Below are 27,223 nucleotides of genomic sequence, written 5' to 3' on the forward strand. Positions count from 1 at the left end.
TTGCAATGACTCTTTCTTTTGGAAATCTTAAAAATAGTGGGTGAATTATTTGCCAGGGAGAATCTTCAATTATGTATTAGCTATTTCTATTTCACTGTAGCTTCTTTAAAACTGGATGTCATCTTGTGCTGCCTTAGGGATGTGGGGATTTCACGACCGGGACCTTGTGTTACGGAAAGCCCTCTATACTATGATGAGAAGTGGAGCTGAAAGGGAAGCACTGAAACGAAGATGGAGATGGCAACAGACTCAGCAGAATAAGGAGGTCTGTATGGCCCAAAGACAGCCTTGTTAATATCATTTAGGTTTACAAGCATTCTTCTGAAGTTTGCTGTGAAAGTTTTAATTGCTATCAAATTCCTTGTGTTGCCATTTTGTTTGGGGAAGGAGATACTTGTATTTGAAATTTTTATACCAGAATGCAAATATGTTTGTAGCTTCGTGGCTATAAGTATGCAGAGTTTTGTGCCTAAAAGGTCTAAGGTGCATTTGGAACATATAGAAAAATAAATGTGTAATTTAGCTATCAAAAGCATTTAAAAATGAGTGGATGAAATCCACAAAAGAGAACTACATTTAGGAAAGATTTCCCAGAATCTTGAATTAGGATTTTTAGAGCTGTGGCCAAATATTGAGTGGAAGTGTCGTAACTAAAATCATCTGTAAATTTGATTTGATTTTTGATTAAAAGCTGTACCTTCAGCATGTTACTGTTTCCTGAAGATGTCTGTGCCTAAGCAGACATCTGCTGAAGGCAAGCAAGTGAATGTGCTCACTCTACAGTTGGTATTTTAGATCTTTTTAATAAGTTAATATTCTTTCACCTGAGTAGAAATATTGAACTATTAATGGTCCAAGATACTGAACTGAGTCACATGTGAAACTCAATTGAGTTGTAAACACTGGTACAGAGCTCTGCTTCCCCTGTGCGTCAGCATAGTGGTGACAGCATTTTCTTCTGCCGCATAGTCAGGGCTGGTGTACACGGAAGAGGAGTGGGAACGCGAGTGGAACGAGCTGCTCAAGCTGGCGTCGAGCGAGCCGCGCACGCATTTCAGCAAGAACGGGGGCACTGGTGGGGGGTAAGTTCACAGTGTGACACAGTCCCAGGCTTGTTCTCAGTAGGAAAACAGCACAGCACAACTGAGTGAAGGTGTTCATAGCACCACCAAACTGCCTTTGCAGCTGTTGTACTCTTTTGGCATGGCAGAATTATCTACATATCCCATTATAATATTTAGCATTTTGGTGATGTTTTCTTGTACAGTTACCACACTAACTTGAGGTTACATTATATCCAAAAGAGTCTGCATTTAATAAATCCTAATTTTTTTCCTGTGGAACAAGCATGTTGGCAGTATCATTTAGCTTTTTTTCAGGAATATATTTGTGAAAAGATTGGGGATGAAATAGTATCTACAACATTCAAATACCCCTGACCCACATATAGAATGTGCTTTAAGTAGCCACTGTGATAAACCATCCCTTGCTTTCAGTGCAGTTATCCCCAAAGGACAGGATTATTGACCAACCTTCAGAATGCAGAAGCTTTAGGTTTTGTGTCTAGTGTTTATTACTAAAAATATTTAGTATTTGGTCAGTGCATAATTTTCTCCACCTACTGTTTCCCCTGGAGAAAATAATGTGTGGTGGTAAGTAAATTGACAGAATAAGGCATACAGCATAATGAGAGTAACAAAGTTTGTAGAAAATATTCTTTGGGCTCTGAAAGAATATTTTATTTTCCCTTTAACCTGATGATGTTAAGGATAGGTAATTCTAGGAATTCAGGAGGACTTTGCTTAGAAAATTTTCAGCCGCAATGTGTCTTATTTTCTTCTATTCTGAAGTGAAAAAAAAAATTATTTTCATCTTAATATCGAGGTTGTTTTATATGTTTGTAGATATTTTCCTGTTGATATGTTTCAGTTTTCTAATGCAGTTCAATTCATATTTCTATTAAATCTGATCATTCAGCCCAAATTTTCTCTGACTTGTTCCATTTAATTCTGTATGTTCCATATTCTCTATGTACCATATATTTTCAGTACATTCTAGTCAGAGATGCCCTCAAATGTTATCTTTGCCAGGCAGTCAACCTTCAGTTCCCAGGTACCTACACGGGGAGTATAGGTACTACTTAAATAACCTTCTCAGCATGGTTTGCATTTATCTCTTTTTTCAATCAAAATAAAGTAAATACAAATAGCCAACAGTTAATTTTTCCTTTGAAATAGTGAAATATGGATTAGACAAGAAATCCTTTTCCTATTAAAGATTTGAATGTATACTTCTCTTTACATTCATTCCAAAGACAGAATGAATTATTTTTTCAGTTTAATGAGCCCATGTTCAAAGCAGGGCCCTTGACAAGGAAAAGGAATATCAAAATAGTATTTTTGAGATGGGGTATATGATGTCCTCTAGTTAGTTGCTGTATTAAGCAAGCTTGCACATCAGTCTTTGAACTGTAGATGAGACGTTTTCTTTTGGTGTCAGACTTAGCTAAAGCATCAGAAGTTGTGTCTGCTTCAAAAGAATTCAGTGACAAACCTAAGGATGGAATTGTGCTGCCTCATTCACCTGCAAACTTCTTTTAGGTATTTTTCAGAGTGAGCTACGTGCAAAGGAGATCAGCAATTGATGCTAAATTTCCAAAGATTTCTCCTTTGAGACACTCTCCTTCTGAGGCTGGAAGTTGGAAAAAGAGAAAAAGGAAACACAGAAAGACCTGGTTCTTAAGTGCTTGTTTCCAGCATGTTTTGAAATAGATTTGCACATCTTCCTGTAAATGTAAAAAATGAATTCTAGATTAACATAATTGCTTCATTTATCACTATTTACAAGCAAAAGCAGGGGCACTGAATTGAAGGAACTACATTGAAAAAAGGAAAATGTCTGCTACTCTGTTTTTTGTTAAGAACCTAGCTATTGCTGTCCTGCTCAAAAGAAAATTCCAACCCTTTCCTTCACTGTGCAATTGTCAGTCAGAGCCTGTTCTCATGTGAGAGTGAATATCACTGTTGTTATTCACTGTTGAAAAACCAGGTGCTGTTGTGGTTTGAGCTCATACAGACCCTGGAAGTGGATGGTACCTGTACTTACTGTCACCTCCCAGCTGTGTCTGTGCTATTGGCATTATCTTATTTATAAGTTCAAGGGACTTAAAATGGGGAAGAAAGGAAGGATTACTGCTGTGATCTTCCTGTATATCATTGGAATTGAGTTTCAGGCAGAAACCCAGAACATTTAAACAGGAAGCACCTCTCAAATGCAAGTGTCCTCTGAGGTTTTGGACTTGGCTTGGTATTCAGAGTGCTTCAACAAACAGCTCTTCTTACACAACTCCTGCAGCCATGCAAGACCCTCACCATGCACAGAATTTAGTTTAGATCATTTAACAAGGCATTGCCCTAAAATGATTTTTATTTGATCTAGTGTCTGTTATAGGAATGCTATTTCTTTTAAACTGCTCAGTATATGAAGCAATTGTAAGGTGCAGATAGAAATGGTTTATTATAACATATTTATTGATTATTAGCTGTAGTTTCTAACGGCTAATACCTCTTTTTATCTGGCCTATTTTCAGTTCACATAAAGTACTGAAGCCAAGCACAGCCTGTGGTGATTCAAATATGGAGCCCAAAGCATTCACATTCTGTGTTTCTTTTCCTTTAGTCAATTCAATATATCTTTTTTTCCTTGAAGAATGAAAGAGAATGTTCCACTACTGTGCAATTTCCCGTGTTTGAATTGCTGACAAACACTGTAAGGAAATCAAAGGAGAGGTTCCTACACCTACCGCTGCAGCTGTGGTTTGTGCTGGTTTTCATTTGGGGATTGTTAAGCAGGAAAAGAAAGGTGTCAGAAATGGAATGGAGGCAAACTGAGCTCTGAACTTCTGATCTTCTACTTCTGGCAAACCACCAGGTTGAAGAACTTCAGCTCTGTCATGTTATTTCAATGTGTCTCAGCTGTCTGAGGGCATTGGTCTCTTGCTCTGTGTGAATCCCAAAAGGAGTCCTAAGGTCAGAATAGCTGTTAGAGTCTGTTGGACTGAAAATCTGGAGCTGTGTGTGGGGAAGGAAAGCAGTGTTACCATAGGGAGCTGTTAGAAGGAAATCCAAGGACATGAGAACAGATCTTGCTCAGAGTTTACAGATGAGAGAGCAGCAGCCAGCCAGGTAGAACAGCAAGGTAGGTGACTTTTCCCTTCCAGCTTTTTGAAAGAGGTTTTCTTTCATTCCTGGCTGCAGTACAACTTGGATTTTCCATAAGAGAGGGAGTCTATTTGGAGTGCTGAGACCGTGTCTGCTGTGTTTGGACTGGAGGTACCAGTGGTCCTGTAGGTCAGACTGAGATTTTTACTTGTTTTTCTTTTTATAAGTAGTTTGCTCTTAGAATAGAGATAATTTATTTAGCCAGAATGCTCTGGTTGAGCAGGATTCTGCAGTGCAGATTTACATGCTCTTATATAAGTGAATTTCATTATTTAAAGTTATCTTTACATGAACAGAGGAATTAATTTCAGTTTCCTAAATTTTCTTGGGTTCTATGTTTTATTGACAAAATTATTCTGTCCACAATTTTCGTGGTCATGTAGCCAGCATACATAAAAGATCCCTGAAAAAAAGTGGAATGATCAGTGGATCAAAGGATGTGGCAGGTTGCTATGGATACTTGTTAATGATGTTTTTTCATTCTCATTAATCTCTAGGAAAATTCATACTGAATCCTCAGCAAGTGGCACTGAAATAATATAAATCAGGCCACGTGAATTAGTGGCAGTGATGGTAGAAAATTGAGCATTGAAGAGGTTTCCCAGAGAGGCTGTGAACTCTTTCTCCTTGGAGGTACCCAAAGGCTGTCTGGACACAATCCAGGGCTTTGGGTGGCCCTGATGGAGCAGGAGCTGAATAAGGAGTTCCCTAGAGCTCCCCTGTGACCTCAGCCACTCTGATCTTGTGGCAGTGAGCAGTGGAATGTATAATAGCAGAGAAGGGTGTGAAATGCATTAATATGATCAGAGATAGTGAATCAGGCAACATGGGGATGTGATACTGAAGAGGAAAAAAGCCCAGTGGAATTTTGGAATTTGTGCAGTCAGACATGGCATCAGCTGATCAAAGGGATAGAGATCTCTCTGATAACAGCTGTATCTGGAATATGCCTTTCACTTCTAGAAACCTCATTAACTAGGAGATGAGGAGTAATTAGAGGATTTGAAGGAAAAAATTAGGACTGATAGGCTGGAAATACTAATGTGAGAAGATAGTTGGAAATCTTTCTCGCATATTGTCCTGCCAATAATGTGATTCCCCTGAGTTGCTTTTGGCTGACAGATTACTCTGAGGTGACAGAATGGACTGCAAATGCTGAAAAGCTGTCACAGCCAGCTGTGGAAAAGAGTTCAGTAAAGAATAGGGTAAGAAATTGCAAAATGGGAATTTGGTTTGAACATCAGGAAAAGTTTCCTGATAAGTGTAGATAGTAGGAGAAGGGATCCAGGGAAAGAGAGGTGTCTCACTGCTTGACCAGTGAATGTTCTGCACCAGCCTGCTGGTGACCATTTCCACCCTGCTATGCTCCTAGGCTGGGATGAAAGATTTTAAAGTGAAGTTCCAGGGATAGGCTGGATGCTGTGAGACCTCTGAGAGGTTGCTGTGCTTGTCCCACACACTCTGGAGCAGTGTCCAGGCACTTCTGCTCTGTTACTGTTCTTCACTTACACAGAAAATTAACAGCAGTCAGTTCTGGAGGTTCCCTGCCCAGCTGGCAGGAAGAGGACAGGTGCTGCCTCCATTTAAGAGTGTGCCTGTGTCACCTTGCCCACCTTTATTTGTCAGGGCTCACAAAAGCTAGGACTTTGGGTGTATTATATTAAGTGGCACTCAGCAGTGAGTTATCATCTTCACTTTTGTCTGCTTCCCACAACCGTCTCATTTTTCAGTCTTTCATCTAGTTTGGTTTTGTTTTCCAGGCAAAGGCAAAGCCTTGAAATGTGGTACTGACATTAATGACATCAAACTGGGAAAACAGGGGATAACTGAAACCAAAAGTTCATTAAATTGTTTATGCAGTTATAGAAGGGCTTGGAAATGGTCAGCTAGAGAAGTGGGGACTTCAACAGATTTATTCTTGCAGTCCAGATAAAAGAATGACCTCTTTGGTAGAAAATTGAGTTTCTAGGTTGGCTTCTAAAGGTGCTGGGCATTTCCATCTCCTGGAAGATTGTGGGGCTGATCTAAAGCATAGTGATACTAGTTGGAAAACTTTTTTTTTTTTAATGTTGCTATTATTTTATTGACAAAAATGCATTTTCCTTTCCATTTCTTTTTACCTACGTCAGTGATTGAAATATGGGTTTCAGAGGAGTCGGGATATAAGGGACAGTGAAGAAGAAACAGCTGCTGGGGCATGTTGATCCACCAAAGTCTCGTGGTTGGTTCAAGCTGGTTCTTAAAGTCTCAATGCTGTGTCTTCCAGAGTGGACAATGCAGAAGATCCAGTGTATGAGAGCTTGGAAGAATTCCATGTTTTTGTCTTAGCCCATATCTTGAGAAGACCAATTGTTGTAGTAGCAGACACGATGTTACGAGACTCAGGAGGAGAAGGTAAGGGCTTTCATCAGGGATCCATGCACCTCTGTAAATCAAATCAATTGTAACCTGATACCAGTAAAATACCCAGCTGTAACATACCAGTGTTTATGGAAGAGCTGCTGCCTTTTTCTGAAAGGAAAAAAAAAAAAAAAAAAGGAAAACACAGAACAATACTCAATCCCTTTCTATTAGATAAAAGTAAAAAAATAAAAGATACAATCCTTGCCGAAAACCTCTTTATCCCAGATATTCCCAATTAATTTAAATAATCACCAAATTACAAAACATAATACATTTCTGACTGGTCTAAGTGAACAAAGTTCTAATTTTGCCATGTTACTTAGGTGCCCCTTAAAACTCCGCAGAAATCAATCTAATCTGACTTTGAAAAATTGAATTTTAAATGTGTGTATCTTGGATTTTTGCTTTTAATGACTTCTTTGCAGCTTCTCATTCAAAAGTTTCCAGAATGTTTTATTCAGTTTACACATGTGAGCACTAAAATGTTAGATCCATATGTGGAGCCAGCTCGACCCTGTTGGAGCAGGACTCAGAGCATTAAATTCATCTCACTTTCTACCATGAACTAACAGTATTCTAATTCATGATGGGGTGTTAATTAATTAAAGGGCGATGTTTAGCTGATTAAAAGAGGATGTTAAGCAGGTGATGGAGTTTACAGAAATTTACTTCCACAGGAAAATACTGCAATATTTCAGTTTCCATTGCAGATTATGATCTACAAGTAATGGTTGTAGATTATTCTGTAAGTTATTGAGAAACACAACTGAAAGACAGTGCAGTCATTGTTCATAGCCAGAATGAGGGGTTCATGAGAGGAACTCATCTTGCAGATATTTCAGCAATAAAGTCTCATGTTTTTGTAGCAAAAGGAAAATTGGTTGGAAGCAAAAACATTGAGAGAGTTTTCCTGAACAAACTTGCTGTTTCCCATAATTATATATATAAACAAGTGTAGAATATTTCGAAGGAAAATTTTGCCCCTCCAGATGGAGCATCCCATTCAAATTCTACTTGTAGGATTTTTTTGAGTCCCTCCTTAACTTTATCATATATACATGTGTATGTACATTCAGATATGTACAATGTGTGGACTATAAACATGTTTGTAATGTTTCTTATAGAAATCTGTTAATGGAGGTGCAAGTGGAGCTTGTTACCAAAAGACCTGACAGTGTATTTACTGATAGTTATTAGAAAATAATTATGCCTAGAAGCATTACAGGAAGGTACAACTCTGCTTACATGCATAAGAGTCATCAAGATTTTGTTATAAGACCATAATATCTTTATGAATAAACAATTAGAACAAGGAAAATTATGTAAGAGTGGAAGATCTTCCTCATGATTCTTTCTTTCTGTCAGTATATATACTGACATTTTATAATGAAATTTTACCTGTTGTTCTGACTGTTTCTGCATTGATTACTTCACATTAAACTGCTCTCCTGGAACTCTGATGATATTGCAGCACAGTTGTTTATACAACTCTTGTCTGTTCTTTCATATAGTTGCAAAAATCTTTGTCTCTGCAGCTTTTGCACCGATACCATTTGGAGGAATTTATTTGCCACTTGAAGTTCTGCCAAACAGATGCCATTGCTCACCTCTTGTGCTGGCCTATGATCAGGCCCATTTCTCTGCTCTTGTCTCCATGGAACAAAAAGACCAACAGAGAGAACAAGGTATGCTTTAAACACATCAATACTGGCATATATATTGAATAGAGTGCACAAAGTACTTTCTTTTACCTATAGATGTATTTATCTGTCAGAAAGGAAACAATACTCACTAAATTTTATTGCTGCATGTTTAGGAATCTGAGCAGCTTAATCACAAAACAATGGCACAGTTCATTTCTTCCTTTCTAACAACTGGAATAATATCAGCAGACAGGAGCCTCGTTTATCTCAGGCACATCTCTCTGCCTCCAGTACCTCAGGTCTTACAAGAGCAGTAATATTTCAGTAATGTTAAATGTCCTTCTTGAGGTTAGCAACTGCTTTGCTGTAGGATCTTCCTATACCTGTACTCCCACAGGAAAGGTGCTGGGAGAGAAAACCCTACCAGATATCCAGAACAGCATCAGAAACATTAACTACTGACTTTCATGTACGAGTTCATCGACGTTAATTACAAGGGTTGGTGAATCAAAGTGGTGTTTGTTTTGTGTGACCTGATTGTACCTCTCTTACTTCAGGGCCTCGAATGCACAGGCTCAAGTTGTGTAGAGCAGCAGAGAGCATTTGGCATTTATTTTGGGATGAAGGGAATGCTGTAGCTGTAGCTGCCAAGCCAGTTGCTTTTGGAGACTGCAGCAGTCCAACAGCAACCACAGCGTTGCTGTTGTCCTCCATGTGCTGTGACAGGAGGGAAATGGGCACAGGGATGCTCCAGCAGTGCCTGGAGTTTGCACCTTGTCAGCAGAGCAGCTCTGGCAGCTTTGGCACATGGCAAGGGAGAGCCACAGAGCCACAGTTGTCAAGTGTCAGCAGCAATGGCACAGGGGCCTTGGCACATGGGCAGATTTTGAGCTATCAGAATGCAGCTTAGAGCTGCACCTTCTTAAAAATAGCATCCTGGAGAGCCAGGCCATTCATAACTTATAGTATTTATGCTCTAACCAAGTGTCAGGAGCAGCATCTGAAGATGTCTCAACTACTGCAGGTTTAAGCAGCTGCTGAGCTCTCTAGTGGAGGAGACAGTTATGTCTGCATTTGAGAAGTGTGTGTAATCAAATAAATACTGATGTGAACTTGAAGGTATGCTTTCGCATAAAATCCTGTATCAGAACATTTAAAACACTACTATAAATAGATATAAAGAGAAAACATGCTAATATCTCCTTGTCTGGAGAGGATTTGAGACATTTTGACACTTCTTTTTACACACAGCACACAGCCCCTGGCCTTCTGATGGTTGCCAGAGGCCCTCTTATTTGGAAATGCAGTGTCTGATTAAAAACAGGTAAATACTTTTATATTAATGCAGGCTCCACTGAGGCAGGTCTTTTGTGTCTTTGTTTATGGAAAACACAGACTAGAACTCAACTGTCCCTGAGACTGCTCCCTTGGCATTGGAGCTTTCCACGCTGTCATGCTCAGTCCGAGTAACACTGTGAGAGGTGTGGCAGTGGTCTTGAACAGCACCATGTCAGTTTGTGTGTCAGCATTTTATTGTACTGGCATGTTCAGAAAGAGTTAAAGTGTTGTTTTTTAGATGAATAGTGGCACTTGAGGCATGAGGATGAGAGCTGGGAAGTGCTGTGACTTCCTTCATAGCACAGATGGCAGCAGCACACCCAGCTAGGGAATGGCAGCAGAGTCCTCACTGTGTGTGTCACACTGCTGCCATGGACCAGCCAGCGGCTGCTGCTTGTCACTTATCCCATCTCTTGGAATTAGAGCTGGTAGGCTGTGCTTCAAGTGTAGTTCCAGTTAAAGAGCCACAGCCAAGTGGGCCAACACCGACCAAAGTGCAGACCCTGCTGGGTGTCAGGGAGGTGCTACAGTCTGTGGGGTTTGCTATAGAAATGAACGGGGTGGACTCTGCTTGCAGCTGTGACAAAAAATACTTTTCTATGAGGAACTTGGGAAATCATACATTAAACCCCAACTATCAAACAAAATTCCCTGAGAGAGAAAATCTCTTGCAGTGAAGACAGAATTTTCAAAGTCCCTCACTTTAGCAGATCTGTTTTCCATGAAAACAGCAGTGCTTCACACCAGCCTTAGACTCTACCTTAGAATGGGGATACAATCAGCACTCAACGAACACATTTCTGGCATTCAGAAAGCGTACAGGAGTTAAGACAACAGTGACATGTTACAGACAAGCAGCTCTAAGCTTTGTTTTTTACTTAACTTTGTATTTTAATAAAATGGAGTATCGCTAAGCATTTTTAATAGGTACTTTCAGTATTTAAAAGGTTTCTTTTAAAATTTGTTTATAAACCAAAATATTTATTTAACTATGTGAAAATTAGTTAGTTTCAAGCTGTCCATAGAGAAGAAAGTCACATTTACCCTTTGAAGTTTCTATCCCAAAAAGAGACTGCTTCAATTCTCTAGTGGTTCTTTGCTCCAAGCTTTCATCATCACCTGCCCTAGGATTACATTCACATTTTTTTACCAGGCTGTACCTGTAAAACCAGGTACTACCAGAAGGGAACTATTGTGTTGTAAACTTACAACATTACACTTTCCTGAGTTGCCTTCTTCCTTTAAATGATTGAGGTGAGATGTCAGTCCAGTCAGTGCCTGCTGGTAACTCAGTTAATTGGCAGAATATGCATTTTCCTTGTGAAACACGTTCAGTTAATTGTTTTCTCAGTTCTTCCAGCCTCTTTGTTGCAATAATTTAATTGAATGCACTAGGGTAAACCCTTATGTTACACTGGGAAGTGTTAGAAGTGTATTCATCTGTCACGTCTGCTGTACATTTGTGCTGCTCCGGTGCCCCAGGACGCTGCAGTGCGGTGTATTCTGAACGGCAGGCTGGGGCTCCCCGCGCGTGCCCCGGCGTTTGGGGAGCTGCAGTCCCGAGCAGCGCTGTGTCCGTGCCCCGGCGTTTGGGGAGCTGCAGTCCCGAGCAGCGCTGTGTCCGTGCCCCGGCGTTTGGGAAGCTGCAGTCCCGAGCAGCGCTGTGTCCGTGCCCCGGCGTTTGGGGAGCGGCATTGGCCGGGCGGAGGGCGGCATTTCCCGGCGCGGCCGGCAGGGGGCGGCGCCCCGCGGGATTTGGGCCGCTTTGGGCCTTTCTCGGCAGCTCCGCGAGCGGCGGCGGCTGAGCCGGGAGCGGCCCCGGAGCCGCTGAGCCGCCTCTCTGACCGCGCGTTTGCTGCGCCGCAGAAAGGGTTACAAACCGCATAGATCCCCTAGTGAAGTCAGGTTTAAATAACTGGCTCCTCCAGATTTCTTTGCCTTTGGATTGTGTGGAATGAATACCCAGGGCAAGTCCTGAAGAGCTCTAGTGCAGAAAGATAAATGCCTTGATTGGCTGTCAGAGGAGCAGCAGTGACCTGCACCACGCTGAGGATCCTACCCAAGCCCTCAAAAGCTTTTACTTGTTTTCCTAATAAAATGGAAGTGAATTGGTGGCTTTAATTAAAACTGACATTGCTTTCTATATTAGTTTCTTGCTGGTGATGAATGATAGACACTCTGTGACATCTGAGTGTGGTCCCTGCATGCTGAGTATAAAGCAGAATCATTAAGAGGCAGAGTCATTAGGGCAGAGCCTGAACAGAGAGGGGAAAGAGCAGAAGAGCAAAAGTGCTGGGCTGTAAGAACAGTAATGGCCTTTGCACTGCACTCACTCAGAGGCCTCAAACTGACCTCTTAACCCATATGCATGTTGATCTCTGCTCTTCAATTATGTTAATTCAGTTTGAATCTAAAATCACTGTAGCTTCCTCTTGCTTTCTTTCTTAATGCTGATATCAATATATTTTTACTTCTTTGACAGTACAAAGGTACTAAACTAAAAAGACAAAATAATTAACAAACATGTGAATCTCTGATTTTGAGAGATAGGCAGGAATATTGCAACATTTTATTGCTTTCTGCTATTCTAATGGCTCTGTCTTCAGGAAATGTTGATTGTACAGTACAAATGGCCATGTGGCTCTCTCCAGAGGTCTCCCCTCCTCCACAGGTGACTATCGTTCACTCCCGGAGCAATCAATGTATTAACTTCTCCTCTTTTATTGCACAAACATGAAAACAGGCAAATGGAGCCCAGTATAAATCATTTGTGGTGCTCTGGATGATGCAGCTCTGCAGCACAAATTCTGCTCTTCTTGAAGCAGCGATTCTGCTTTTCACAGCTTTTCTTCTTTTTGTCATTTTTGTTTCCCCCAATCCAATCCTTGTTTCTTCTCTGCTTCAGCGGTGATCCCCCTGACTGACTCTGAACACAAGTTACTGCCTTTGCACTTTGCGGTCGATCCTGGGAAAGACTGGGAGTGGGGAAAAGATGACAATGATAACAGCAGACTGGCCAAGTAAGACCTTTCTGTAATTTCGGTGTTAAGCAGTAAAATGTCTTGAGCTGTACCTGGTTGGAGTACTGGGAGAGCTGCTAACAGCAAGACCTTGGTTCATGTGCTCTGCTTACATGGCAGAAGACATAGGGGGGGGCTGACAATCACAATCAGGCTGCTGTTGCATCTCCCCCTGTTATGAAGTACTGCTTTTTCTTTCAGGCTGTTTGACTGTTTGTTCCCTTCTTTTCTATCTTTAGTTTGATTCTGTCTCTTGAGGCAAAGCTTAATCTTCTGCACAGCTACATGAATGTAACCTGGATCCGCATCCCCTCTGAGACACGGGTAAGGTGAACTTCCCCCTTGGTCCCACAGCATGGCAGAGACAAGGCACAGTAGGATAGGCTGCCTGCAAACACCTCAGTGTCCTGGCAGCAGGGACAGTCACTCATGGCTCGCTGATGCCAATCAGGCTCACAGATTTTTATGGTTATTTGTTTTAATAACACTGTTGCTTGTATATTTTTTGCTGAAATGTGTCTTCTAGCTTAATTTTTCTGGTATAAATTTCAGTGGATAGTGTAATTTAAAGAAACCTTTTCTCTCACCATTGTTTTCTCAGAACTTTGTCTTGCTCTCCTGATGCCACTATTAGGTCACCAATTTCTTTCTGAAAGTGCATTTGCACTTGTGGACAGCTCCCAGTTTAGAATGGCTGACAAAAGGCCACAGACTGGCACTGAACTGGAGCCTGCCTCTTCAAGAGGGCTGTTTTTGAACCATGCTCAGCTGGCACTGAAATTTCTCTGCAAATTGCATTGAATAGGTGGAGGGGTTGGGCTGGAAGCAAAAGGTTGCTAGGAGAGGATGGAGGTGATTTAGACAGGCTACACAGATGGAGTTTGAACAGAGAAACAGAACACAAAAGGAGAAAGTATTTTAGCAAGCTGCAGGAGAAGAAAAATCCATTTTTCTATAGTAGTAGCTACCACATCAGAAAAAGTAGAGTCAAAATGGTCCTGCAGTTGTAAGTGGTGAGCCCTCATGTAACCTGGGTTACCTGTCCCTGCTCACATTTGCTGCATGATCATGGTCAAGTCACTGCAGCACTTTCGCCTCTGCTTCTTGGGAATAACACCTCTGCCCCCAACTGAGTGTTGGGGTGCTCAGGGCTTCCTGGGAGAGAGGACATGTAAGTACCCAGGGACAGTGGTAGGCAGGTATTTCTATACCAGAAGTATACAGATGTACAGAGCTTACCCCTCCCCATATCCTTGTAGTCTGTTGAGTGTTTCAGATTTATCACTAGGAAATTTTAGGTTCATGGTGCCTGAAAGCAAGGCTGTTCTGCAGGAGTACATGAACAGAGTCCTATTTTAAAGTACTGTAGGATCCATGTTATTGCATTTTCAAGGAAGGTGTTTTACCATGTTATCTAAAATATAAAGTGGATCTCAGACTTATGACCAGTTTTATCTGCATTTCCTTTCAAATAATCATGAATACACATCATTGTATTCCTCAGCCTACTTGCTTGAGTTTAATGTCTGATATTTCAGATGAGATGTTTAGCTCTGGTGCCTCGTACCTTTAATTTTCATGCACCAGAGACCTAAATAAATAAAAAGTCAACTTAAATAAGCTGGGTTTTGAACATAATCAATTTTGAACTACTGCTGCACACAGGTTTGTATGCTGTTTCCCCCTCACAGCTTTTAGCAGCAGCTCATTCCCCTTCCATCACATCCTCCCCAGCTCCTTTCCCATGGGCTGAGGGACAGCCTGCACTGCTGATCCTCCCTGTCCTGGCTCACTGGGGCAGGAGGGAACTTGCTACCCACCATGACTCAGGCATTGACTTTCACAGAGCCTCTGAGTGACTGACCTCTATTTTACCAATGTGCCTGAAATGAGCCAAAATCTACAGTAGGAACAAGCAAAATACATAGCAAGCACAGCCAGAAAAGCTTTATTTAGTGGTGAAACCAGTGAAAAATGTCAGTGCATAAATTAAAAAATGTATTTAAAATTAGTGTCAAAATCTGTATTGAATTGGGGGTGGGTATTTTTGTACCAACTCCTCTATGAAATGGATTTTACTGTATCTAATTATAATTCCTTTTCCACAGCAGGCCCCTTTGGCTCAACCAGAATCCCCTACAGCTTCTGCTGGAGAAGACGTGCAGTCTCTGGCTGACTCCATGGACTCAGACCGAGATTCCATCTGTAGTAATTCCAATGGCAATAATGGCAAAAACGGTAAAGAAAAAGAAAAGGACAAACAAAGGAAAGATAAAGACAAAACCAGGACCGATTCAGTTGCCAATAAAATAGGAAGCCTCAGTAAAACCCTGGGAATTAAACTGAAAAAGAACATGGGTGGTCTTGGAGGTCTGGTGCACGGGAAGATGAGCCGAGCCAATTCAGGGAATGGAAAAAATGGTGACACAGTAGAGAAAGTCAAGGAGAAGAAGTCCAAGACTCGCAAAGGGAGCAAAGAGGAATCTGGACAGTCTGCGAGCACGTCTCCGTCTGAAAAGACCACTCCATCTCCGACTGACAGAGCCAGCAGCTCCCCCACTGAAAAGGTGAACACTAAACCCTTCTCTGACAAGCAGTCCGACCCATGGAAGTACAGCACAGACGTGAAACTCAGCCTAAATATTTTGAGAGCTGCCATGCAGGGTGAACGAAAGTTTATTTTTGCTGGCCTTCTTTTGACCAGTCACAGGCATCAGTTCCACGAGGAGATGATCGGCTATTACCTGACCAGTGCCCAGGAGCGCTTCAATGCAGAACAGGAGCAGAAAAGAAAGGAAGCTGAGAAAAAAGCTGCACTGAATGGCTCCTCTAGTAGGAAACTGGAGCCAGAGGCATTTTCAAAAGAAAAATTAGAACCATCTCCTCAGGATAGGGCATCACCCGTCTTACCTCAAAGCCATACAACTCAACTGGTTTTAAAATTCAAAGACCGCACTAGTCCCACTCCCGGGTCCTTTTCTTCACCCAGCAACGGTGCCAAGAAAAGCGGCCCCATCCCGGTGTCTGCCCACTATAGCCATACCCCCCCTGTTCAAAGGCAAAGTGTCATCCATTTGCATGATGTCAACTCCAAGCCATCGAGCTTCCAGGATGATACCTACAAGCCAGTGGTTGGCACCCTGAAAACCTGTGCCACCTACCCCCAGCAGAACAGATCGCTGTCCTCGCAGAGCTACAGCCCCGCGCGGCTGCCTGGGATGCGCACGGTGAACACGGTGGAGTCGCTGAGCTACACCAGGCCGGCCGAACACAAGTCCCAGACCTACACGAATGGCTTCGACACCGGGGACATCAGAGACTGCTTGGAGTACGCTGACGAGGACGCTCCTCAGAGCTGGCTGAACAACGACAAAAACCAAGGCAGAAGCACAGTTTGCCCAATATATTCCATCCAGCAGAACCGCTGTAAGAAGGAGAACTGTTCCTTTTATGGTCGCCCTGAGACTGAAAATTACTGTTCCTACTGCTACAAAGAGGAGTTAAAGCGCAGGGAGAGGGACAGCAAGGGACACAGGCATTGAGAATTCCTCCATGACTACTTAGTTTTACCATTTTCTTACTTACAAAGTAAACAGTGTTGGATTGCAGTAAAAGGAATCCTTAAAGAATAAAGGATTGATGAGTAAATAGTGTCCAGCTCTTCGCTTTTCTGGGGCAATGAAGAAATAATAGGAATAATTTATCATAAAAAATATTATTTTCCATTTTGTCAGTGTCTTTTTTACATGTACTGGTAAGCTGAAGGGTTGTTTACTCCTTTGTCAGTGCTGTGTATATGTTTGGTCAAAAATTTACTAACGGTGCCTGAATTTACACTGACATCACTCAGGTAGTAGAATGATAGGGGAACGTCATACTAGTGAAGATGTGGTGTTGTAGTAGGGTAGTATCTGCCTTGCAGACATTTGAAATGATATAGCTATAGAGTATTTTTTCCTCAGTAAAACCTAAATTTTTCATAGCCTTTTTTTTCAGGAGGGTAGTGATTTTTGCATACTGCACATTTTTAACATGACAGCATATTGCATTGTTACTAACGTTTGTATATTTCAGTCTGAAATTGAAGGATTCTGGAAAAATGGGAGTGAAAGGTCTGAATTCATGAGAGCTGTAGGTCGTCTTAATTTTAAGTTCTTACCAATTATTTCTAAATTTTCATTTTTTAAAAAAGTAGATTTGAGCCACTTTTATTTGCACTGAGTTTTTAAAGAGGTTTTATAAGAAAATTCAATATGACATCATGTCCCCAAGCCCCCTGACAGTATAGTTTTGTGCACCTGAATTTCAGAAGTATTTTCATTGATGTTAAAATGCAGAGAAATATTACAACAAAATTAAAATATTTTTTAAAATTATTAGATATGGAAAATTTTATGACCAGCTAGGAAATTTAGGATCATTTTAGACTCAAACTGCTTGCCAAAACCAATGTAATGCATCAATTTATTGCCTTCGCTAGTGCAAGAACCTACTCATTATTTACTTATTCCTTCTAATCATTATTGAGTGATAATTATTGCAAATGTAACTACTTGAGCCTTTCTTGAAGACTGTTGGCTCCACCTCTTTTCAAGTCTCCTAGAGTGAGTCATCTCCCCCCCAGGAAGCTCCCAGATGGCTGTAAAATGCCTCCAGCAGGAATAGCAGCTCCTAGCACAGATTTGCACAAGTCTGAGATCCAAATATTTACGTAAGTGTTCGCAATACTTCTGAAAATAAAACTTTGCTCACAGAAGCATTTCTGCAAAGCAGACGCCGCAGACACTGTTGAAGTAGATGGATGACACGAGGAAGTTTTCTGCGATACAGCTCTGGGTTTGCACCCCTCCAACCATCAGCTGGCAGAATGTAGTAACAGGAGCTCTTTGGTGTTGTTACCCTTGTGAACAATGGCTCGTTTTAAGAGCTAATTTTACATAACAGGTGAAAGTACTGCCTTCAGGGCTGCTGACTCTGCCACCTCAAGGTGCAGAACAGGAGTTCTGCCTTCCTCATTAGGGAATAACACTTTTCTGGCCCACACAGGAAAGATTCTTTGCCAAAGAGTCTTCATTTCTGATTATTTGCCTGCTGCAGCCCAATTTGAATTCTTGACATGGGTGGCACCGCTGCATACAGTTAATCCTAATTAACCCTGAAACCAAGCCTAAGTCCCCTATGAAACATGGGGATGCACAAACTTCTGCTGCTGTGTCCTGGCTTTCAGAAAAAGCATGTGAGCTTTTTCCAGTGTTCCAAATCGGTAGAACTGAGCATATACTTAAAATTGACCATATTTTTAGGTTTTCTGCGAATGGGAGGTTTCAAAATAAGTCCCTTGGGCACTTCTGTAAAAGGTTAGGGTCTTTGCCATGTTAGCTGTTCCATGAATCCAGACCTGTACTTTGTATTCCTTGCTGTATACTGAGCATACACTGAATCTTACTGAACTTGCGTTCCTTCATGAAAGGGAAATATTGGTACTTGTTAAAGCTCTGTGTAACTTCTGTCCTTAAGGTAAGCACCTTCCAAATCCCATGTCTCCTGTTGCATACACTGGTAAGCAGTGTCCTGTTTTGCTTTGCTGTTGTGATTATTACATTTAAGTTCTAATTGTCAAAGAAAACTGGGATTGCAAATTATGTTAAAACAAGCCAGACCATGTTAAAAGAAATTCAGTATTATACTTGATTGTATTTGCTGCTGAGACTGAGAAAACTGGCAGGATAAAACTTCAAGAATAACAGAAATATTTAAGAATTTTTAGGGCATTAGAGTAGCAGTACTGTGTGATACTCTAAGAATCATTTCTGTGTAAAGTTGTGTTTAAGAAATATTACATTAGCAGTAAACCACACCAGCCCATGTGTTTAAGTGAGTTACATCCATTCCAAATGAGGAAAAAAAGCAGTACATAGTAAAAATAAGCAATTACCACGATATTTTACTGTTGTCCCATTTTCACAGGATTTGTTTTTATAGGATGTTTTTAAGAACTTCTCATAAAGAGATTTATCACTGGTCATCATGTAGATAAATTACGCTTTTCTGAATTATTGAATACATTGTACTCGTGTGTTAGATTATTTTAAGAAGTTAGTCAGTCTTGTCTGTATAGGATACCAAACCTGTGTGTTCATTATCATCCTCAGGACACTCAGATATTTCCATAAATATTTACCCCTACAGGACTGCTCACTTTAAAATATCTTTTGTATTAAATACTGACAGAACCCTTTTTAGTTGTGCCTATTTCCTTAGAATCTTTTTGTTGGGATATCTTTGAATAATTTTCTAATTGCTGTTTTCTTTTAGAATTCTCTTCAAACGTTCTTTCTGTTTCTGGGCTATTTGTGGTAGTTGTGCCATAGCTGTGATTAAACAGACCAAACATGCAGAAACTGTGCCCCCACCTCCTGAAGAAGTGTTGTTTCATTTAAAGCAGACTGTAGCTATAGAAGAAAATTTCCTCCCTATTTTTTTTAGAGAGAATTCCCAACTGCTCATGACTTGCATTCACCAGCAGTGAAAGACATTGTGCCATTCCTTAGCTACATGCTGGAGGTAATTACCTTCATATGTATTTTTCTGTTGTACTGTATGCTGACCTCTCAGTGCTCTTTTGGATTATTTTTCCTGACAATTGGAAGTGTGTGCAGCTCGCAGGCCAGCCAGCCCTGTGCCTGATCTGCTCTCTCTACACCTTCCAGAGCTGTAGAGTTCCCACATAGTCCCAGATGTGGAGAAATCTGCTTTGCTTTGGAGGGACCCTACTCATTCCTTCTGTTAACCCAAGTGGCTGCAATGCAGACACATATTTTTGCATTTGTATGTGCTTTTTTCCCCCCTCTCTTCTTGACAGTGATTCAACATTTGTCACTGTAGTCCAGATTTCAGAAGTACAGAGTAAATACTGCGTAGGCTGCACCTTCCAAGATGGATCCAAAATCACCAGGAGATACTTGTTGGAGGAAGCTGGAATTCGTTTAAAGTGTGAATGTGCAATTTTTCTAATTTAAAAAAGGCTTAAACCTATTATGCAAATTTTTTTTACTTTCTTCTAAACTCTGATGCAAAGGTCTCTTTGTAACAGAGGATACCTGTGATACATAATAGGTTTCAGTCATGCTTTATATTAAAGTTTTATTTAAAATTATGTATACAGAGTTAATAAACCACTGTTGGAGTTTACTAATATATTTTCAGAGGTGGATATTAGTTGTAGCATATGGCTAACAAGCAGCTCATTCAGAAGAAGGTTTTGTAGATTATCAAAAGTAACTTCAGATTTAGGATTTTAAAACAATTGGTGAGCCTTTTGTTCTATGAATACAGTGGCAATATTGTCCCAGCTTTCTTTAGCAATTAGATGCTTCTTCCTGAAACAAAGGTAACATGAGGAGCATCAGTAAAAGAAAGGTGCTGTACTTGAAAAGCTTTGTGTTGCTTGTATCCTAGAAGTCTGAGCAGGCCAAGTGGAGTGTTCAGGGTGTTTGTGGAGCTGAGAGCTGAGGTGTGAGCAGTGCTGCGTGGCCCAGAGGATGCTGAGGATGCTGCCCAGGACCTGTCCCAGCGGCTGCAGGGCCCAGAGGGCCGCTCCTGGTGCAGGGCCATCTGCTCGGGTGATGAACGTGTAGGTATCAACGCATGCACAGCACAGAGCTGACAAACACTGCCCTCCACACACCTCCCAACTCTGACACAGCTACACTGGTGCTCACCCTCACCAATGGGAATGCTCTCCCTGACTGCAAGGAGACTGCTTATCTTCAGAAACTTCCAGCAAGTGTTACAGAAGAAGATCGAGGCCTGAGCCTTTGGCAGTGTCTGTTCCCCAGGCTGCTTACCTTACTCTGCCAAGGCAACAGTGGATGAGAATTCTGCCTGAGGAGTAGAGAGAAACCTTAGGCCTCTTTGGGCTGCCTTTGCTGTCCTCTGCAGGGTGTGGGCAGAATCCCATTAGCAGTGGGGGCCTTAAACCGGGTGCTTCATTGACATAAAACATTGCAAACTGGGCACGAAAGTGAAGTCCAAGCTAGTAAGGGATTATGGTCTTCATAGCACTGTCAGTGTTTTGCACAGGTGAGAACTCATATGTTCATAGAAACCACAATGATCTCAGATAAACATAAGTCCAGAGAAGCAAAATAACTGATGCTGATTGTAGATGGCTTTTTAGCTTAGTGTATTTTAAGTGTCTGTCAGTGTCTTTGAAGAGTATTTGTTTTAGGGAATGGCAGCTTATGCGGAGGATCACCAAACTATAGCATAGAAATGAAATTATTTCAGTAACAGACACTAATATCTATTTTAATTTGCACATGGATTTCCAGTGTATATGACTAAAATATTCTATTGTTAAAAATGAGAGGAAAACAACACAAATGTGTTTGTAAGTATGTTCTATTTCTAGACTTAAGGCTGTATTATGTTGGAATTTTACAAGCCAAGTTTAAATTGTAATATAGAAATTATTTTTATATTATTTTCAAAATACGCTACAGAGCAATATTTTGCGCCTTTATTATAAACAGGGTCATCATTTTAGTAGGTTACTTTCAGAAATGCTGGTAGAAATTAACCATGGAAAGAAAGCTTTGTAAATGTACTTGTTGTTTCTAACTGCTCTGTCTGTTGTGCACATCTGTATCTAATGTGAGTTGAATATACTTTTTTTTTTTTTTAATTGAAAAGCTTTAAATTTTTCTTTATATATTTTGGTACAACACTGTTCCTCTCTATTTAATTCTCTTCCAGTCCTAACCAATAGCCACTTTTATAAGCAGCTTCTGAATAAACATGCATATGGAAAATTTCCTTGCCAAATGAAACATTTCTGCACAGATATTGATTGACGTGGGACATTCATAACACACCCTGAACCCATTGGAGTAGGATTCATTTGCTTTTTTTAAAAAGAGAATCCACTATTTATTTTTCCTTCAGAATGAAAATCAAGAACGAATGCAATCATTTAGTATCTGGAGTAAAAAAATCATTCTAGATCCTAGAAATGTCATCCCTAATTGGCAGATACATCCTCTTAATATGTATCAAGTGTGCATTAGCTTCTTGCAGATTGAAGTGTTCAGATTTTATTTCTTCATAGTTCTTTGTACTGTACATATCAACTACTGATGAACTGTGCAAAGACAAAGACTTCAGAAACTAATGCATATGTTAAATTAGAAGTCTGTGTCATTTTTAAAACTCCCAAACTTTTGTGGTTTAGTTTGTTGGGATTTGTTTTTTTAAGAATTACTATTAAGGTATTTACTGCAACCAAAATTTTCAAACCTGGATACCTAATGATTGTGCATCTGGGTTTCTCCTGATCAATAGACTGGTTTTAAGGTGTCCTGAGCATCAGTTTGTGTGGGAAGAAAAGTTCCCTCTTGGTTTCAGAAAATCAATTGAGTGTTACTCCAACACATATTCAGGTCTTTTCCTTATTAACACTCTACACTTTTCAGTCAGTGGAATTTACATTTTATCTTTAGTGATCTTCCATGTGTGAACAAATAATTCAGCTTATTCATAAAGTGATTATTTGAGTATGGAGAGACTTGCCTTGTACCAAAACACCACATAACTGTTTAACTGTTGCATTCTTAATGGGGCTCTTGTATTCTGCTGCTGGGGTGAGGAAATAAGACCTTATTTTTTCCTTGGGTATGGTAACCCTGTTACTTGTCTGGTTGGGTTATTCCTCTGAAGTGAGTATGCTGTTCTGACTGCTGTTCTCCGATGGTTTATCTCCCATTACCTGAATGCCTGTACTGTACCAAGAGAATTGAAATGGCTGATGCACATTTGCACTGTGGAATGGGCCATGTGGGCTAAAGCCACTGTGTTCCAAAGAGCCTTAAAATCACGACTCTCTGGGGACTGAGAGTCACTTAACTGGATGCAGCCTCTGTCCTACTTCCTCATTTAACCATGACTGTAAAACTTTCAAGCCTGCTGTAGTCTGTGTGTCTCTAGAGATATTCATCTGAATACCCTGTAATCTTCACAGAAAAGTTTCTTTAAAAAACAGTGATTCTTTGATGAGTGTTAGTGTGTCAGGAAACCTTCGTAAGAGAGGAGATGGAGTTAAACTAGAGAAATTATCGTAGCTAGTGCAGGAACCAGGGCAACGAAATACTAAAAAGGGGGAAAATAATTAAGATGTATCAAAACTTATTTCCTGTCAACACTGTATGTTTTGTAGATCTTCCTGTGTTCTGGGAAACAGAGAAATGTTTTTGCCATTCATCTCTGCATCTAATGGAGCCTCTTACTTTGTTGCAGAAGTTTGCTATTGGGGAAGAAGGGGGAAAGGGAAGTTCTCTTCCCTTCTTAAAGAAGATTCTAGGGGCAGAATCATCTGAGATTGCAAAAATATGATCCAATGTTGGAACTAAACAGTGCCTAACTCTTATGTGCATTCTGTATTTACTTTCCATTTTGCCACTTTCAAACACCATTTATTTAGAAAAAGAAGGAGGGGGAAGTTAAGAGACTAAGTTTGTATGTTAATGATCCAGTTCTTCCTTCTTTCACATGTGGAATCTATATAAACATGAAAAGAGTTACACTAGAGTTGCACTTCCCCTGCTGAGAGGTAAAAGCCACCTTTATAGGTAAATTCCATGCAATTGCCTTGCCACAGAGTAAAATGGAACCTTTGCCTGATGAAGGCTGACAGCACATCAGGAGCCTGAGAGCCATGGCTGCAGTAGCAGAAACAGCAGGTCTTGATCATTCTTGCCTTTAACACAGATGCAGTTCATTCTGGCCCGTGGTGTCTGAATAGTATCTTTGTAGTAAAGATGAAGTGGAACACTGCCTTGCTGCCATTTGCTTCCAGGTTTGAGTAACAAAAAGCCTCTTCCCCATGCTTTTGGTTAAAATATGCAGGAGATGCAGCAGCAGGATGTGGCATCTCAGGCTCAGAGAATGCCCCACATCTCCTTTAAATGGGCTTTGCAATCAGGTATGAATTGAAACACAGCCATGTGGGCGCAACAGAAGCGCTCTCATCTCTCAACTTAGAAAATTGTGTGCACTTTTAATACTAACAAAAATTAAGCAATGTTTTTATTGTTTATTTGCTCAAGATTCTGAGTACTGTAAATACAGTCTTTGCATAATGCACAGTGTGTGTACAGTACAGAAATGCTTTTCCCTCAGAGCTGTCAGAAAGCTTTGCATGCACAGGTGCCCAACTCTGCCCACTCACCATAACCAAGGGGAATAAACAGGATTTAGGTCTAGACTAAATAATGGATGAAATTAGCCACATAGACCTAAACAGCTGCGAGTTCCCAGCCATGGTGTTCTAGGCCAGCTTTGACAGCTTTGTACAAAACTCCATCCCAATGACTGAGATTAGGTTTGTGCTCTTTCCTGGGGAGGAGCAATTACTTCTGTGTCTTTTCCAAGCCCATTGCTCTTTGTCCCTAACTCCTGTGTTTGTAATGTGCCAGGTTTAGCATGATTCAGCTAGGAAGCATTTTTTTAAATCTCCGTAGAGCTCTTGTTTTCTTTTTGAAATCCATCTTGAGTTTTACTTTGCATTCAATTTTAAGACATAAAATATTGTTATGAACTTTTCATAATGCCTTGAATTTGTCTCTTGTGAGATTGAAGGACTTTGTTCTCCTTGAGAGGCCTTGTTCTTCCTCGTTGATTCTTGTGACTAACACTTTTATATGGAAAAAATTGAATGAACCATTCTGCTGTTTACAGCACTGCTGTTTACATGTACTTGTGCCATTTGGTACACTTTGTGTTGTTAAAACCCAATGCCTCTCACACGTGAGCAAAGCTTGAAGGACAGTCTGAAGTATTAGATACAAAAAGTATATGTAGTTAATTGATCAGAACTCTACTGTTGCTATGGTATAATATGCCCCCTCCAATTGTTTGTACATCATTTTTCCTATTGCTAACTTTTTTTTAATCTTCTATTTTCTTAGACAAATTCTAAAGCTTTTGTCCTTAAAGCCTGTGATAGATTTTCCAATAAAGAAGATTTGGCTTTGCAGTTCAGGTTGCGTATAGAGTGGCTTTTCTCCCAAACAATAATTACAAGTAACAGATATTGCAGCCTTGGCTTAAAGAAGTATATTTACTCATTAACTGAGAGTCTCTGTTCAATTATAACCAAAGCTAATTATATAAAGTTTAAAGTATCAGGACTGGTAATGTGACTCTATCTAATAACCTGGCAAACTTAGCATTTTTAACCCATAGAAATGTACAATAAATGTATTTGTACTTGAAGTCTATTTCAAAGAAAGTAGTTGGCTCTCAATGGGGCTTAAGAAAATATTAATAAGGAATAAAGTAAGTCTCATTGATTTTGGTTGGCTGAGAATTCAACTTCTTCGTAGTCTTACCACTCTTCTCATTTTTCAAAGTCTGAGTTTCTTGTTGCCTTCTGTAAGTTTATACTCTTCTAGCAAATGTTGACTTAGGCTTTCAATAAACTATGTAATAGAAATTACAGAATTTTATTTATAGCTGAAATTACTCTTCAGGTTTTTTTGTTTGATAATTTTCATGCAAAAAGGAATGAATTTATCTTTTCCCATTTCCCCACCCTATTTATAATTTCAAAACACAATTGGTTGCAGTCACCTTTCTCTGCAAAAGAAAACAGTTGATCATTTTTAAGCTGACTGCCATATTGATTGAATCCACTGTTCAAAAGAAACAGGAGCATTAATTAACATTGAAGAATAAGGAATATTTCTTGTTGTGAAAAATGTGAGTTCTTGAGAACCTTTTCTACATGCAGTTTTCATTTAACTTGAATGTCATTTTTAATCTGATCCATACTTTGACAAAGATGATGTGTAAGAGCTGTTTTTAGCAGTTGGATTGTTACTTTGTAAAGTATTAAAGCACTAAACCAATTTTTGCAATAGGTAGTAAAACTTGCTTTTGTTTTGAAAAACTTCCAGTTATAACTGTTGCACTTTTTATAGCAGAACTGTATTTAATTTCTTTCTTTTATGAAAGATTACTCAAAGTAACTGATAGCTCTGTAATCTGTGTGAATTTGCTTCTCCATTATTTGAATCTGAGAGAAGCTACAGTGATTATTCAATAAAAGTAACTTATTTCTAAAGTACCTGTTTGCTTGAATTCTTGTTTGTGCTTTCTTTGTGCTCTCTCAGGGTGATGCTGGACAGACCTTGAAGCCCAGGGAAAAAACAGAGCAGGACAAGGATAAGTGCTGCAGTTTGGGGGGGGGGGGGGGGGGGGGGCAATTGGCTCAGCACAACCTGCTACCTTAATGTGCATTTAAATAACAAATTGAGTCCCTTTCCCAAAACTCCACCTAGCTTGGATACCTTGCTGAAATCAAGCTGTTAATACTGTTACCTCAGAGGAAACAAAATGAAAGTAGTTCAAGCAGCCTAATATTGCTATAAACACTAGATCAAGAGCAAGTACAAGTCCTGTGGGAAAGATTTTATTTCTCTTGCCTGCTGTAGGGGCTGATTCTCTCTTACCTAATTTCGGTGTACATCAGAAATGGTGACAATGGAATTGCACCATTGAAAAACATCTGTGTCACAGTTATCCGGTTTAGGGACACAGTGGAAGTGGAGAGGGCATTGCAGGGGCTGCCCCTTGAGGGCAATAATTGAAGGAAAAAGAAAAAGGCCAAGGGTAGCTTGAGTGAAGAACTTAAAGCAGCAAAAGGAGCCTGAAATGGAAGTAGAAGCTGTAGCTAGCATGCCAGTCATGTGCCTCCAAGCAGGGATGATGAAGGCCTCTTCAAGGAGAAGGACTTAGAGGGCTACACTGGCACTTGATAATAATGGTTTGCAGGACTACTAAACAGCTAATCAAAACTCACAAAGAGATGTGAATTTAAGACCAAAAAAAAAGACAAAAAATATTATTATTATTCCTGTAACCATAGTATTTGTCCAAATGTTTAGCTATTTGCAGCATAAGAGAAACCTGTTTGATGAAGCAAAGGCCAAGGCAGTTACCTGAGCTTCCTGAGCTGGAGAAATTACTAATGGATTCCTGCCCTCTCTCTGCTGTGCCCCATTTTATGCTTGCAAAATACTGTCTTTCTGCACAGAAAAATGTTAACTTACTGTGTTCACTCAAGAAGGTCACAGAATCATCTGAACAGAAAAGCCGTATGTCTCACTGTTGTGCTGAATGATGCTGAATTGACTTTCTTCATTCTACAGGAGCTCCTCTTCAGGATGCCTGCAAAGGCTGAAAACTGTTGGAGAGACTGGAATGAAAAGATGGCAGACCCAAGCATCCACTCCTCTTCCACAACATTCAACAGCCTGTAAGTCATGGTATAGTCAAGTTTCTTTGAAACATGACATTAGACCCTAGACCTCATCTGCCATTTACGATAAAAACCTTGGATCGTTTGAGGAAGGTGGTGGAGCAAATGGCAATGGCTAGGAAGGGCCCAGCTATTAATACATTTAATTAGAAGGTAAAAAACCAAGGTGACACATTACTTGTTCTGACAATTTTCCAGAATTTCTGTGTGCTAGCTGGGTTTGAATACAGTAACAAATACTTTCCAGAAGGCTGGCTAATGTGTTACCAAGTGTGTTATAAA

General features: G+C 40.3%; 1 protein-coding gene across 4 annotated transcripts in view; it reads left to right on the forward strand.

Moving 5' to 3' along the window:
• Nucleotides 1-16,272, forward strand: part of OTUD7A (OTU deubiquitinase 7A) — a 42,670-nt gene extending 26,398 nt beyond the window's left edge. For 3 of the 4 annotated variants that reach the window (XM_053988280.1, XM_053988279.1, XM_053988281.1), the window contains exons 7-13: nt 138-265; nt 970-1,082; nt 6,487-6,614; nt 8,159-8,308; nt 12,510-12,624; nt 12,864-12,948; nt 14,733-16,272. In XM_053988280.1, the coding sequence (XP_053844255.1) occupies nt 138-265; nt 970-1,082; nt 6,487-6,614; nt 8,159-8,308; nt 12,510-12,624; nt 12,864-12,948; nt 14,733-16,166 (2,153 nt within the window). In that variant the 3' untranslated portion in view covers nt 16,167-16,272. The remainder of the gene's footprint in view (nt 1-137; nt 266-969; nt 1,083-6,486; nt 6,615-8,158; nt 8,309-12,509; nt 12,625-12,863; nt 12,949-14,732) is intronic. The other variant, XM_053988282.1, reaches the window with a different exon arrangement.
• Nucleotides 16,273-27,223: the final 10,951 nt, after the last annotated feature.

The sequence above is a fragment of the Vidua macroura genome, chromosome 12 (genome assembly GCF_024509145.1).
Source record: "Vidua macroura isolate BioBank_ID:100142 chromosome 12, ASM2450914v1, whole genome shotgun sequence".
NCBI lineage: Eukaryota > Metazoa > Chordata > Aves > Passeriformes > Viduidae > Vidua > Vidua macroura.